The sequence below is a fragment of the Magallana gigas genome, chromosome 1 (genome assembly GCF_963853765.1).
Source record: "Magallana gigas chromosome 1, xbMagGiga1.1, whole genome shotgun sequence".
In the NCBI taxonomy this organism is placed as follows: domain Eukaryota; kingdom Metazoa; phylum Mollusca; class Bivalvia; order Ostreida; family Ostreidae; genus Magallana; species Magallana gigas.
Window position 1 is genome coordinate 12,809,701 of NC_088853.1, and position 14,796 is coordinate 12,824,496.

The 14,796-nt window shown below is 33.2% G+C and overlaps 1 protein-coding gene across 9 annotated transcripts in view; it reads right to left on the bottom strand.

Annotated features, from left to right (window-relative positions):
• The window catches only part of LOC105348255 (multiple epidermal growth factor-like domains protein 10), a 90,574-nt gene that overhangs the window by 35,983 nt on the left and 39,795 nt on the right, over positions 1-14,796 (bottom strand). For 7 of the 9 annotated variants that reach the window (XM_066083317.1, XM_066083304.1, XM_066083282.1 and 4 more), the window contains exons 3-6: positions 12,100-12,330; positions 2,382-2,522; positions 1,840-1,980; positions 97-234 (exon numbers count right to left, since the gene is read on the bottom strand). In XM_066083317.1, coding sequence (XP_065939389.1) covers positions 97-234; positions 1,840-1,980; positions 2,382-2,522; positions 12,100-12,330 — 651 coding nt within the window. The remainder of the gene's footprint in view (positions 1-96; positions 235-1,839; positions 1,981-2,381; positions 2,523-12,099; positions 12,331-14,796) is intronic. The other 2 variants (XM_066083310.1, XM_066083299.1) reach the window with 2 other exon arrangements.

Sequence of the window (14,796 nt, forward strand, 5' to 3'; positions counted from 1 at the left end):
AAACATGAAATTGCACATTGAATTTATTCCTAATTCATTTAACAGGGGAAATTATAATAGTTTTGATACTAAAATATACAAAGTTTAAATACGTACGTGTTTTACAAATATGGCCCTCAAAACCGGCATTGCATCCACTGGGACATGTCCCGTTAAAAGGGTTACACGTCATGTTGTTTAAACAAAGCCCACAGGTCTCCTTACAGTCTTGTCCATATGTCCCACTTGAACAAGCTAGAAAACAAAGAAGAAATACATAGAAAAAAACATTTTACCCTTTGTTTGTCTTTTTTTTGGTTTTAAAAGAACACCAATGAAGAAAAACCACCAAAACAAACAAGTTAAAATAAAAAACCCAAAGGTCATGAATTTCATAATTTCGTTAGAAATCATTATCATGCATTTAATCTTTTCAGAATTATAGGGCAGTAGAAGATAAGATTTTTTGATATCTAATGCATGTTGATATGGCCATATATGGGCAGACAAAAACCAATAGCAATGGGTGACTCAGGTGGCCTAAAAAGATAAGCAAAGTAATGAGGACTCGAACTGTAGTCTTAATTTTTCCGGTAGCCATCAGGAAAATTATGTGGCGACCGCCAGATAAAATATTTTGTCTTACTTGGCACAAACAGGCATCCCACCATAAATAAATGGTATTTAAAACTGAAAATGACACACTAGGTAATGGACACAGTATTATCACAATGACATGTGTATATGCCTGACAGTTAAACAAGAAGTCTTCTGTCCACTTTGTAGCGTGCTTTTACTGGGTAAGGAGAGAACAGTTTGTGTTTGGCGGCTTAAGAAAATTATAAAAAGTTTCATTGTACATTAGCTAGGCTGCATAGTTCTGTCTTGTTGTTTATATTTAAAAAAAAAGGTTTGACACGTCGTTCCACCAATCATCAATTCTTTTGTATTATCACCAGCACTCATTCGTTTTAATAATACGAAAACAATAAACCATATGAATTTGATCGAAGCTAAAAGAATGTACTAACGTTCAGAAACAATCTTCTCGGTAAAGACAACCTAAACATATTCTATAAGCATTTTCGAAAAAAAGGAAACATAAACATACATCAATTGATTTGGAACTGTTCGGAGTGTTTCTTTATATTTACTACCAATCTGGATAAGAAGACACAGGAACCATTGTGTTTGAAGCATTAGGCATTGAAATTTCCCAGAAAAAAAAATCATCGGATGCTATAGACAAACGAGACAATCTCACGGCCTTGATTATATTTTGAATCAATACTTTATAGAATTCAATGGTATACTTTTGCTCTATATAAAATATCATTTTTAATCGTATTTTATCATCGGGTTATTTTCCAACGCAATGGTCTGATGCTGTTATTTTGCTTGTGTTAGGTTGACCCAGATGGCTCCAAAAATTATCGAGGTATTATCATTTGCTTCTGTAATTGTTTACCACAATGCCAATATTTTAGGCATCTTCCAATAGTGTTACCACAGATGCACATTTTAGTTTTCAACTTATGTTAGGTACTACAGATGTCTTATATTACAAACACTCCAAATTCAGAGACGGTTTTACTGTTGTTTTGTTGATTATAAGACATTTGACTCTATTAATAAGAAGAAATTGCATTACATGCTGAACATAATCAATGTGAAGCAACTTCATTTAACATAAAAAATTAACATCGGATAGTTTGTTCTTTTTTTCCGGGGGAGGGGGGGGACTGTGTCGATAAGACCAAAACGATTCTTCGAAACCCTCGGTTGACTACGCTTTGTAAAATAATCAATTGTGGGTTTCCGAGTATGCCCGAGAGGGTGCAATTGCGTGTCCAATCTTACTGGAGTTGCAGTAATCCCCTATATATCCGATGTCACATCCATGCAGACAGAATCCAGTGGTTCTTTTACAGGAGTTGTCGAGTTTACAGGTCTGACTGCAAACCTTGTCACAATCGGCGCCGAAAAAGCCAGGGGAACATTCTGAAAAAAAAGATTAATGAGTCTGGATGATCAACAAATAACCCATTAGATTTACATTATGATTTTATATGCGAGTTTTATGGCTAGAAATATTTAGTAAAGAAAAAATTCAATATATACAAGCTTTGAAATTTGAATTTTTCTTTAAATTTTCATACAAAGCTCTTCTTCTGAAGAAGATGAAAATAGTCTAAAAATTGCCACGACCATGAAGTCCTCTTAAAGAAATGACCAGCCTTTATATACATGGAAATTTGTTTAAACTGAAGCTATTATATGTGCAGAGAGAAACTACACGGACGTCAAGAAATGGTAAAGAATTTACACACATACACAAAGTGACAGGCAAACGGATGGACTGATATTAGGAAAGACGGACGGATGCCAAGCCAATCGCTTACCAGTACATTTAGGCGCTTGAAAGCCGGATAGAGCACAGCCTTGTTCATCACAATGCCCATTGACTATTCCACAAGTCTCAGTATTTTTACAGTGGTCACAGGTAGACGAGCAGTTTTCTCCGTAAAATCCCGTTTCACAACCTGAAATATTTTATCAAAACCATCTTCCCTGGTTACCTGAAGGAGGTTGGATGGTGAACAAATTAACCATCAGATCTACCTAAAATTTTAAGAGATCATTTGTTTAGCTTTAAACGTATTATTTAGTTAATAAAAATTCCATATATTTTACTTTTTAAATGTGAGTTTTTTTCTATAATTTTTTATATAGAGTTCTTATTTTAAAGGAAATCAATACAGTCTTAAAGTTCCAATGACCATCGAACCCTCATAAGGAGGTTGGATGGACAACCTGATTTTTTTTTAAATCGATGAACTTAAACTTATTTCATAATACCTTAGTTTTGTTATTTTAATATTTTCCAGTATCGTCGTGCAATTTGAAAGCTCGTCTTATAGAGGAGACTGGAGATTAATATATTCTAAAATTGGCTACGACCATTCAGCCCCCTAATTATAAACGATAAGCGGTTTGTTTTCTTCAAAAATCAAGCTCTTGATTAAAAAAAAATAGCGACATATTAACTAGATGAAAGATATGACAGAAAGACAAATTTTAGATATGTTGAGATTTCGATAGATGTACAGGATATTGTGATAAACAAGAGGCCCATGGGGCCACATCGCTTACCTGAGCAACAATGGGCGTTCAAAAGATATTGTGCCATATGGCCCTCGGTAGAATAACAAAAAAATAAATATTGTAAAGTATTCGAACTTTACACTTATTTTTGCATACACGTAATCTTTGACATTGTACCTTCATGAAATACTATTTTACACAGAATAAGAAAATCCTACGCAAGATATAGAACTAAATATTTGGTAGGGGTGCACTGTTATATAACTTCTAATTCCCTGTATTTTCGTTCTGCCCCCCTCCCCCACTTAATAAAGCAATCAAGTCATATGAGAGCATATAGGTACAATATCTTCCTCAACTACTTACTAGTTATTGTATTTTTCTTTTTTTAGATATAATAGTTATTGTATTTTATCAAAAAAATCCTACATGTATATATCCTCAATGCGCTCAATTTCTCAAATTAAATATATTCAACAATTTAATTTGTCTTCTCCATTATAATTAAATGACTGTTGTTTACCTCGCGTAAACTCGTGACTTTTATAACTTTACTCACACTTGATTGATGAATACACTGGAATGCAAAATGTTGTCACGTGACACGTTAAAGAGCTATAAAAATCAATGTTACCGTATTGACCGGCACATCACTCTAATTTACTATGGCCCACCCATTATTTTCATTTTTATTCAAAAATAACAAATGGCTACCAACCAGGATAATTTTCCGCTGTAATATTTTCTTAGGAATAGCGATAGTTCTTTTATCCCCGCAACAGAAATGTGTCAGAATTATAGAAACTGTTTTAACGATGTCGTTTTTGTTTACTCACATTTCACATTATTCATTGTATAAAGAGGGGGCCCCAGAGAGTAGTTATATACAGCATATCATTCTTTTATTTTTTGTGTACAAGTATTTAACATACTCTAATTCATATAGAATTTCTAATGATCAAGATAAGCTCAAAATTTTGCTAGGTTTGAGTCATATTTTGTTCACATGAGTTTATTACATTCATGCAGCTTAAGATTTTTAACTTGGTATTTCCTATTCGGCATTTAAGATGGAAAAAAAGAATGGCCTCATATCTGTGTACAAACAGAGAATTGTGAGCAAATCTCTGTATCTTGCTTATAATTCGAAGCATAACACTCAAATATGGTAAGTAAATAGAAATTGTAGACAATTAAACACAAGAAACATGCACTTTAACAAATAAAGAACACAATTTATTTTTCAAAATAATTCAGTAACATGTATATACCTACACATTTCCGTCAGCGATATTAAACTCTATTTAAACTGAATAAACTCGAGAAAATGCCGAGCATATCAACAAAACATATTGCATTATTCTACCATTACGCAAAAGATGATACCGAATTACCGATAGCCTGAATGAATTGCATTTTAGTTCTTTCTTAATACATCAGATGTTGCTTAATTTGCGCAGGTAAACAGTAAACTGTTTGATTTACCGAAGTCTCTGTTTGATTTGATACGTAAAAATCAGGAAATACAAGCGACAGTTCCCAGGTTAACGCAAAGCAAAAATGAAAACGAAACGAAAATCACAAGCTGACACCACCGTCATATGTGAAAACTGTCAACGCATTGAAATATTTAGCCTCAATTTACTTCACAAAATCGGCACCAATGTATTTTGCATGTTTCAAAGATTCCCTTCGTACACGAACTGTTGCACAACAAACAAATTCATCATTGTCAGATCGACCCGTTTATCATATAACTTTAAACAAAGAACCTCGTTTTAGAATTATGGAATACGAGTCTTGGTAAAATGGGTATGCAAACCCGGGACGTGGCAAAATAAAAGCCGGGGCAGATCGGCATTCATCAATTCCAAATACGCATTATTTTGCAACAATATTTACAGCGAATACATTTATACTGGTCCATCAAATGTCCTGAAATTTTAAAGAGAGTGGCAGATTAATAACTGCCAATCTTTTGTTTTGCCCAGGCCAAGTCTTGCCTACCCATTTTACCGGATGCCGAACCCGAAGCTATTAAACTGATCGAAACACGCCTTTCCTTATTTTAAACAGAATTAGCACTTAATTTTTGCAATTTATATTTTCCTTCCCATAAGGATTATTCATGCTAAATTACGTTGAATTTGCCTCAGTAGTTATTGAGAAGAAGATTTTTAAAAATGCACCCCCCCCCCTTTTTTTTTTTACAGCTTCGAGGTTTTCTCCGCTTTCAATGAAAATTTTTTTTTTCTTTCAGCTTTCAGCTCAGGTGAGCTAAAAAGTCAAGATTGATGGAATTGTGCATTTATAAAGAAACAATGGTCGATCTATGGCACAACTCATCCGATTTGAAAGACAACTGGTCTGAACTTATTTTCACAGTATCATCGACATGACTTGATTGGACATCTTACAGATAACACAGTTTATTGATACTCAGCAAAACTTGTTCATTTTTTTATGAAGTCATTAGTTTTTCCTTTTTTCAAAGACAAATCATCTATATGATATTTTTATGATGTACCAATTGGTCTATACATTTACGTGACAAGGCAAACAAAACGTCAAAGTCTCCCAAGGAATTTTTTTTTTCATTTTTCACCCCTTTGGAAGTCTCGGGATTTCTTATTTCATTGTTACAAAAAAGCCTATAGTAAACAGATATGATCAAATCTGAAGATATATAGAATTTTAATAAATCTTATAATAGAAAATCAATTAAACTATCTGAGTATTTATCAAACTTCGTCTAAATTTTAGTCCCACCCAAATAAAAAGTATAGGAAGTATCAAAGGCCGGAACGGCCACAAAGGCGTCGAGCTGACATTTTCTTTTATATAGAATGATATCAATAATTTGAATTTCTGTACTAATATATATATAGTCATTTATCAAATAATATTAGAATAAAAAAGGAAATAAATTACGTTTTGTGCTGTTTCAAAAACAATAATCAGTATATTTCGTTATAAAATAGGCAGTGATGAGTTCATAATACAAAAACTCATCATGGTTACAAAAATAGAAGAAATTTCAGAGTTAAAAAATTTTATTATTTTCTTTCTGCTTTAAAAAGTCTTTGCACATTTCACAGGCTCATAATTTGAATACATTAACAGTGTGTCCCTAATTATAATAATAAAACATACTTTTATTTATTTCAATCCCCGTTTGAAAAAAAAGATTACCTATGCTATGGTTGTTTACAAACAAATCCACAACACGTGCTATCTAAAATGCTCGACCAAACCAACTGCATTATCGTGTTAATTAATTGCAACAAAATCTCTAGATAAGTTTATCGCTTACAATTATTTCGGAGACCATGCATGATAACAAATACATTTACATATCAAATTTTATTTCTATCGGGCACAGTCTCCAATCAAAATGTAAGAGATAAACTTGAATAATATTTTAGTGAATGTTTATATTGCACCTTATTGTATTCATCCGCCATTTCTTGATTAAGCAAATTTATACTAATGCAATGAGTTGTCAATAACCAGGGAGGCAAATTGGTTTTTTTGTACACAATTTAGTTGAATAAAAGGAATACAAATCTTGTAATAGGTTTAATACTTCAAGGAACTTATTTTTTATGCGCATTAAAAAGGCGGTGCAGTGCATGAATTTTTGGACGATTGCCAATCCAGACGATCGCTAGAAGGCTGCCGAGCATTAGCTCGACGCCGTAAAAAACTAATATGAATTTGTACATCACTATATAGAATACATTATTCTACATATAGAATAAACAGAAAATAGAAATATTCAGAATGAACCTCTGGGTTCCTTACTTACTATCAGTTTTGGTTTAATTTACACTGTTACATGAAGCCAGGTTGTTAAAGCCATTTGTTTAAATATGATGGGTATGAATACAATGTCCAAAATGTACATACGATTTACTCAATAGAAAAAAATGACGTCCTTACTATTACGAGGAAATCAGACTTAAATATTGGAATTAAGAAATTGTAACTGTTCTTACAAAATAACCTGAAAATTTTGTGCCAAAACTATTGCATCATCAGCATTGTATTATAGGCATTAAGGGGAATAAATAACCATATGTAGAGTAATTGTCTATCCTGTTATTGTCTATCCTGTAATATTAAAGACAATTTTTGTAACAGGAAAGACTAACATTGCAAAAAGTGCAGATTTAAGACTTTTCTTGTCATTAATCTTGCAATTAGTTTTCATAATTTTTTTTAAATTAAATTAGTATGTAAAATAAATCCACCTTAAGGTCAAGATCTAGTAAATGAAAGGTGCCTACAGGTTTATGAAATTCGGGATATAAGTTCTTTTAATGATGCTTCATAACAGTAGTTTTGTTTGATAGGGTGTATCGGGGCTTATAACTTTGATAAAAACAATGAAAAATCATGTTTTAAACTGTCATTTTCTATGAAATATGAAGGAAATAAGTAACAAATCTCGGAGTTTTCCCCAGTTTTGACTAATGAAAAATATCTAGAATGCCTACAGTCTCTCCAAAAACGTCATTAAACAAGATATTGACCTCCTCTTTAAAATGATGCCAAAGGAATATTGGTATCGGGATTACTTTTTCCATGATTTAATATCGAATGTCAAGAAATTGTTTATTTTCTACATAATTCCTTTAAAGCCGTTAAGTACGGGAAAAAAGATTCACCAAATCAATGATGACGTCATAATGGTTCCAGCACCAAAAGACACTCTGGCATCATTTACTAGATCTTGACCTTAAGTAAAGATTTGTTGTTTCAAATATGTATGTTAAAACATAGAAGGAGATTTTGTCACAGGAATAAAGGATATAACATATCGTAACAGTATGGACATATTTTCTTAAAAACAGAAAAAAATTGTTTATCATTTTGTAAGAATTAAATTATTTCATACCAATATTATGTAATATTTAATGTATTTTTTGTTCTTTTTTTAATAAGTTTGTAACGGAGATTGTTACAGAATGGACAATTTATGAGAATTTTTCCTTTTTTGGGAGTTGATTTTAATCAACTCTCCTATGCAGTTACTCTAGCAAACCGAAAGTGAAACAATGTTTGGACCTAAGCACAAATCATCGCCGCTGACAAGACTTAGTTCTTGAAAATAATAGAAATATTCGATGTAACGTATGCTGAAGCATTGTTTTTCAAGGAAACTTATCTATAAACACTTTGAAAAAAGTCAGATTTTATATAATATGAACAATATAGATATTTTTGTAGTCTCATGTGTTCCTACGCCAAAGTGTAATAAAGTCTCGTTCAACCAGACGATCGGCTGTCTCCGTAAATTTCCAACAAGCAGAGAGGCTCTCTTGCTTGTCGGAGATTAACGGAGACAGCCGAGCGTCTGGTTGAACGAGACTAAAGTTCGATATCAATAGTGCTTGGATCCATACGATTTTAAGAATTGTTTCGATTACTAATACATAGCTTGAAATCTATCTTTAAATATTACACAACATGATTCAAATGGGGTTTCTCGAAATTCTTGTCGGAAAAGTCTAAAAATTCATATCATTTAAAAGTGTGTAATTCAAATACAGACTAGAAACTAATTGCCATGCAATATAAGTTGATTTTAAAATAAATGATAATCAATAAAATCAACTCCCCTCAGTACTTCAGTACTTTGATTAAGAACTTATATATTATTTAAATCATTTATGAAGAAGGGAAATTTTCTTTTTATTAATCATTTTATAGCCTTTTTAATTTTGTTTTTATATATAATAATTAACTGTTGCATTTTACTTCAGTGTAACAGGGAAGACATAATAAAGAATGTTTTCATGTGATATATTTCCCCTAAAGAAAACATTTTACTCAACTATGTCTATAAACAAAGAGATTTAACTTTGCAAGAAAAATACACATATTATTAAAAAGCTGATATTTTAGGTGCAGTAATTAGCCTTTAATCTAATGGTACCGTGTCACTAAGTGACAGATGGTCAAGCCTACAATTCTAATAGCCATAAATTGACCTCTTAAGGAAAAAGAAGGGGGAAAAATCAAACTTCCCTCAGGTTTTCCTCTTGCATCTTCAAAGAAGGCGAAAGCTCTCCCTATAGATAACGAGTATATGTAAAAATAATGACTATTTCGGAGATTCTGAGAAGGAATCTACTATGATAGATAGATTTTATTCCCTAAGAGTTATTTACCTTGCCCGCCATCCTGTGCGTCAAGGCAGTGAATTTTCCTCTTTGAGCAACCAATTTCAAACAAGAATGGCAGAAATATACAGGGTAAAATCAAAACAGCATTACAAATACAAAGTAACATATATATTTCCCAAATTAATAATCCCCCACTTTCAGTAAAAGCAGGGGACAATGCAAATTTCAATAATGGTTGTGTTTCATAGTAGTTAAAAAGTGATATTTGCAATGAAATTCATTGGAATGAAATTCACTTAACTACTATTGAAATAATTATTTTTAAAAGGATTCGTATTTCAATAGTGGTTGCAAAGCGATTCTTATAAGGAAATACACCCCAATCACTATTGTGGACAACACTAACTACTTAACTGCTTTCAAGACTTTTATTCAACTATTTTACTGGTTTTAAATAGTGTTCTAAAATAATGAAATAACTTTTCTTCAACATATAGTTTAATTTTAGAAACAATTTGAGAGAAATTATATTTCTACTCGTAGCTAAGCGTATAGAATAAAGAATATATATGCTTTGAAAAATAGGTCAAATTATTTCGCCTTGTGTGTTTATCTACCTTATTTCACTGGAATCAATCTTAGGATTTGGATATGTTTATGGAGTTTCAATGATTAATATTAATGATCAAAGAATCTTCAGAACAATCATTCGGGTTTAGATTCAACTTCACAACGCTGTGATGCTAAAATTTACAAGAACAAGAGGCCCATGGGGCAACATCGCTCACCTGAGCAACAATGGCTTTATATGGGCGTTCAAAGGATATTGTGCCAGATGGCCCCTCTGTAGAATAACAAAAGGAATACTGTAAAGTATCCAACTTTTTCACTAATTTTTGCATACACTTAATCTTTGACATTGTATTTTTATGAAACACCATTTTTACTGAAAACAAGATCCTATGCAAGACCACCACCCTTTTTTTTGCAAAGTTAGACATAGCCGTACTCAAAATCCGTTTTTTTTTTTTTTTTTGCTTGTCAAGATTTCCGATAAGGTCTAGCCTCCCCCCACCCATTTTCAATTTGCTTCCACCACAACTACAATAAATTGACAGGCATATCACTCTATTTTACTAATGTTCACACATTATTTTCATCTTTATTCAAAAACGACAAATGCTTACAAATCAATATGATTTTTCGCTGTAATATTTTCTTAAGAGCGATACATTTATCCCCGTAACACCATGGAAACTGTTTTAAAGAGATTGTTTATATTTAATTGTGTTTGAAAAACCATCAAAGTTGGTGTAGATTTCATATAATTCATCATATAAGGAGGGGGCTCCAAAAAGTGGTTACAGCATATCTTCATTTAATTTCTCTGTACAAGTATTTAACGTTTAGCGAGAAATTTCTGAGACTCGTGATCAATTAAAATTTCAGGGTCAATCGTAGAACTATAAGTATTGATACAGAGCTCACAATTTTGCTAGGTTTGAGTCAATTGTTTTTTCACATGAGTTTATTACATTTAACTTCAGATGTTTAAACTTGGTATTTCCTATTCAGCATTTAAAATGTAAAAGCACAAAAGCATAGCCTCAGCTCTGTGTACAAACAGAAAATTGTGAGCAAAGCTCTGTATCTTGCTTATAATTCGAAGCTTGACACTCAAATACGGTAAGTAAATAGAAAATTGTAAACAATTAAAACAGAAGAAACGTGCACTAAAACAAAGATCACAATTTATTTTTCATCATATATATAGCAGCGAAAACAATCTCCGTTTAGACTGAAAATACTGAGCATCTTAACAGAACACGTTCCATTAATTAACTATTACGTAGGTATCGTACCAAGTTACCAATAAAATGTATAGTATTTTATAATATGCCTTTAGTGCATCAGATTTTGGCCATTTTGCACAGGTAAACACTCAGCTCTCTGAATTACCGAAGTTTATACATGTATTTGATTTGATATGTAAAAATACCAAAATACAGGCGATAGTTCTCCTCAAGTAACGAAAATCAAACGAGAATAAAAAAAAAAGCTAAAACCACCGTCACAAGTTAAAGTATCAACGCATTGAAGTATTTAACCTCAATTTACTTCACAAATCGACACAAATATATTTTGCATGTGTCAAATATTCCCATCGCACGTAAAGTGTTGCACAAGAAGCAAATTCATCTTTGTCAGTTTGACTCGTTTATCATGCGTTCAACATGGCTGCTTCAAACAGAAATTTCGTTTTTGAGATATGCAATACCGAACCCGATGTTATAAACTGATTAACCGCTATTATCTCTTTATTATTAGTTACGTAAATTACTCAAATTTGAAACAGAACTAGCCCATAATTTTAGCAATTTATATTTTCCTTTCCATAAGGATTATTTTTGTTAAATTACGTTGAATTTGTAGTTCAGTAGTTCTTGAGAAGATATTTAAAAATGCACCCCCCTTTTTCTACAGTTTCGAGTTTTTCTTCGTTTTGAATAAAGATCAGTCTGCATTTCATTTCTGCAATTTATATTCAACTTCTTATAAGGATGCTTTGTGCCAAATTTGGTTGAATTTGGCCTAGTGGTTTTAGAGAAGAAGTTGAAAATGTAAAATGTTTACAGACGGACAGACTGACAGACGAACAGACGGACGGACAGACGGACGACGGACAACAGGTGATCAGAAAAGCTCACTTGAGCTTTCAGGTCAGGTGAGCTAAAAAACTAAGCGATCTATATTTTCAAATGCGCAAAAAACATGGTCAATGTGACGTAATCAACATTTTTATTTTTTTTTCAGCCAATCAAAAATTGCAAAACAACAACTGAACCAAAATTAAATTATCTAGGAAGAAAAGCAAATATCATACCAAACACCTGCACTTCACATATTTCAAGCATTGGAACTGGTCCTTCGAAAGTTTTATTCTGATAAAACCAGATGTATCTGGCCGTTGATTGGCAGTCCTCCTCCAGGATAGTGGTATCGATGACCCCTGGGGGTTGGGAGTAGCACACACGGGCTTCAGACAGAGTGGATACGTTGGAGAACAGGATAAAGTACTCCCTTAGACGGATGGTGTTCATATCTTTGTTCGTCCCTATTAAGGTGATATACACAGCATTTGGTCTATATATATGAACGTGCATCATATCTAAAAATAAATTACTATTTTGGAAAATTATTTACGTATTCGGGTTGAGACTTTAAAGACAAGATATCTGTGAGCCAATGCTCACTAGTGATATCCCCGCTCTGATGTGAATATTCAAAATAAGCAAAGTCGTCATTTAACAGGAAGTTGACGTCCGATTAGTACAAAAATATATCCTACAATATGGCATACCTAAACAAATAGTGTGTTAAAATTTCAAGGATCTGCAATAAATAGTTGCTGAGAAATCTTGGACGAAAATTTGTTTAAAAATTTAGCCTTAAAATAAACAAAGTCGTCATTTAACAGGAAGTTGACGTCCGATTGGTACAAAAATATATCCCACGATATGCGATGAATTAAGAAATACTGTGATTAAATTTCAAGCATCTGCAATGAATAGTTGCTGAGAAAAATGCGACATAAATTTTTGTTACGGGCAGACAGACAGACAAACAGAGAGACAGACACACACACAAGGGTAAAACAGTATACCCCCTTCTCATTCGGAGCAGGGGTATAAAAATACAATCTTTAAGATTTCGACAATCCATAAATATTGATTAGCTGGTTTTACCAAATCAGAAAGAATATCAATATATGACAGCTTGTTTAGATGCGCACACTTTAGTTTGTCCTAAGATATTTATGCAGCACATTTTCTTAAATAAATCGGTTTAAACGATGTTCATTCTATAGACGAGTGTAAAAAAAACTCCAAGAGTTTTCCTTTGGAACGCCTTCTCTAGCTTGTCAGGTTTAAATACACAGCTAAAACAAGAGGCCAATGGGCCACATCGCTCACCTGAGGAACAATAGGTATGATAAAATCAGCTTAATGGAGCCTTAATACAAACAATCTTGACAATGTACAATAATACATGTAGATCCTGTATAAATACAATCCATTTTTTCCACCTGGATATTCTTATGTTTATAATCATTAGTCCCTTTTCTAACAGGATGATTTTATAGTCATATCACATGTTGAGTTTTGCAGTCTTCAAGAAGATCCTTTACAATTGTTTATATATGGGATATTAAGCTACATCAAACTCTGAACCTTCTTGTGAGGCCGAAGAATTGTCCTGGAGCCAAAGTCTTAAAAATTATAAAAAATCATCTGGCTGAGAAGAAGATTTTTAAAAGATTTACTCTATATATTCCAATGTAAAACTTTAACACCCCCTCCCCAAATGTGGCCTCACCCTACCCCCAGGGATCATGTTTTCACAACTTTGAATCTACACTATCTGAGGATGCTTCCACACAAGTTTCAGCTTTCCTGGCTGATTAGTTTCTGAGAAGAAGATTTTTAAAGATTTACTCTATATATTCCTATGTAAAACTTCGACCCCTAATTATGGTCCCACCCTACCCCCGGCCGTCATGATTTTCACAACTTTGAATCTACACTACCTGAGGATGCATCCACACAAGTTTCAGCTTTCCTGGCTGATTAGTTTCTGAGAAGACGATTTTTAAAGATTTACTATATATTCCAATGTAAAACTTTAACACCCCTTCCCTCCAATCTGGCCTCACCCTACCCCCCAGGGATAATGATTTTCAAAACTTTGAATCTACACTGCCTGAGGATACTTCCACACAAGTTTCAGCTTTCCTGGCTGATTAGTTTCTGAGAAGAAGATTTTTAAAGATTTACTCTGAATATTCCTATGTAAAACTTCGACCCCCCCATTGTGCCCCACCCTACCCCCAGGGATCATGATTTTCACAACTTTAAATCTGCACTACCTGAGGATGCTTCCATATAAAAATTTTCAGCTTTCCTGGCTGATTAGTTTCTGAGAAGAAGATTTTTAAAGATTTATTCTATATATAAATTCCTATGTAAAACTTCGACCCCCCATTGTGGCCCCACCCTACCCCTGGGTGTCATGATTTTCACAACTTGGAATCTACACTACCTGAGGATGCTTCCACACAAGTTTCAGCTTTCCTGGCTGATTAGTTTCTGAGAAGAAGATTTTTAAAGATTTACTCTATATATTCCTATGTAAAACTTCGACCCCCCATTGTGCCCAACCCTACCCCTAGGGATCATGAATTTCACAACTTTGAATCTACACTACCTGAGGATGCTTCCACACAAGTTTCAGCTTTCCTGGCTGATTAGTTTCTGAGAAGAAGATTTTTAAAGATTTACTCTATATATTCCTATGTAAAACTTTGACCCCCATTGTGGCCGCTCCCTACTCCCGGGGGTCATGAATTTCACAACTTTGAATCTACACTAACTGAGGATGCTTCCACACAAGTTTCAGCATTCCTGGCTTTCAGGTTCTTGAGAAGAAGATTTTTGAAAATTTCTCGAAATTTTTCATTAATTTCTAATTATCTCCCCTTGAAATCAAGTGTGGCCCTTAATTTTCACAACTTTGAATCCCC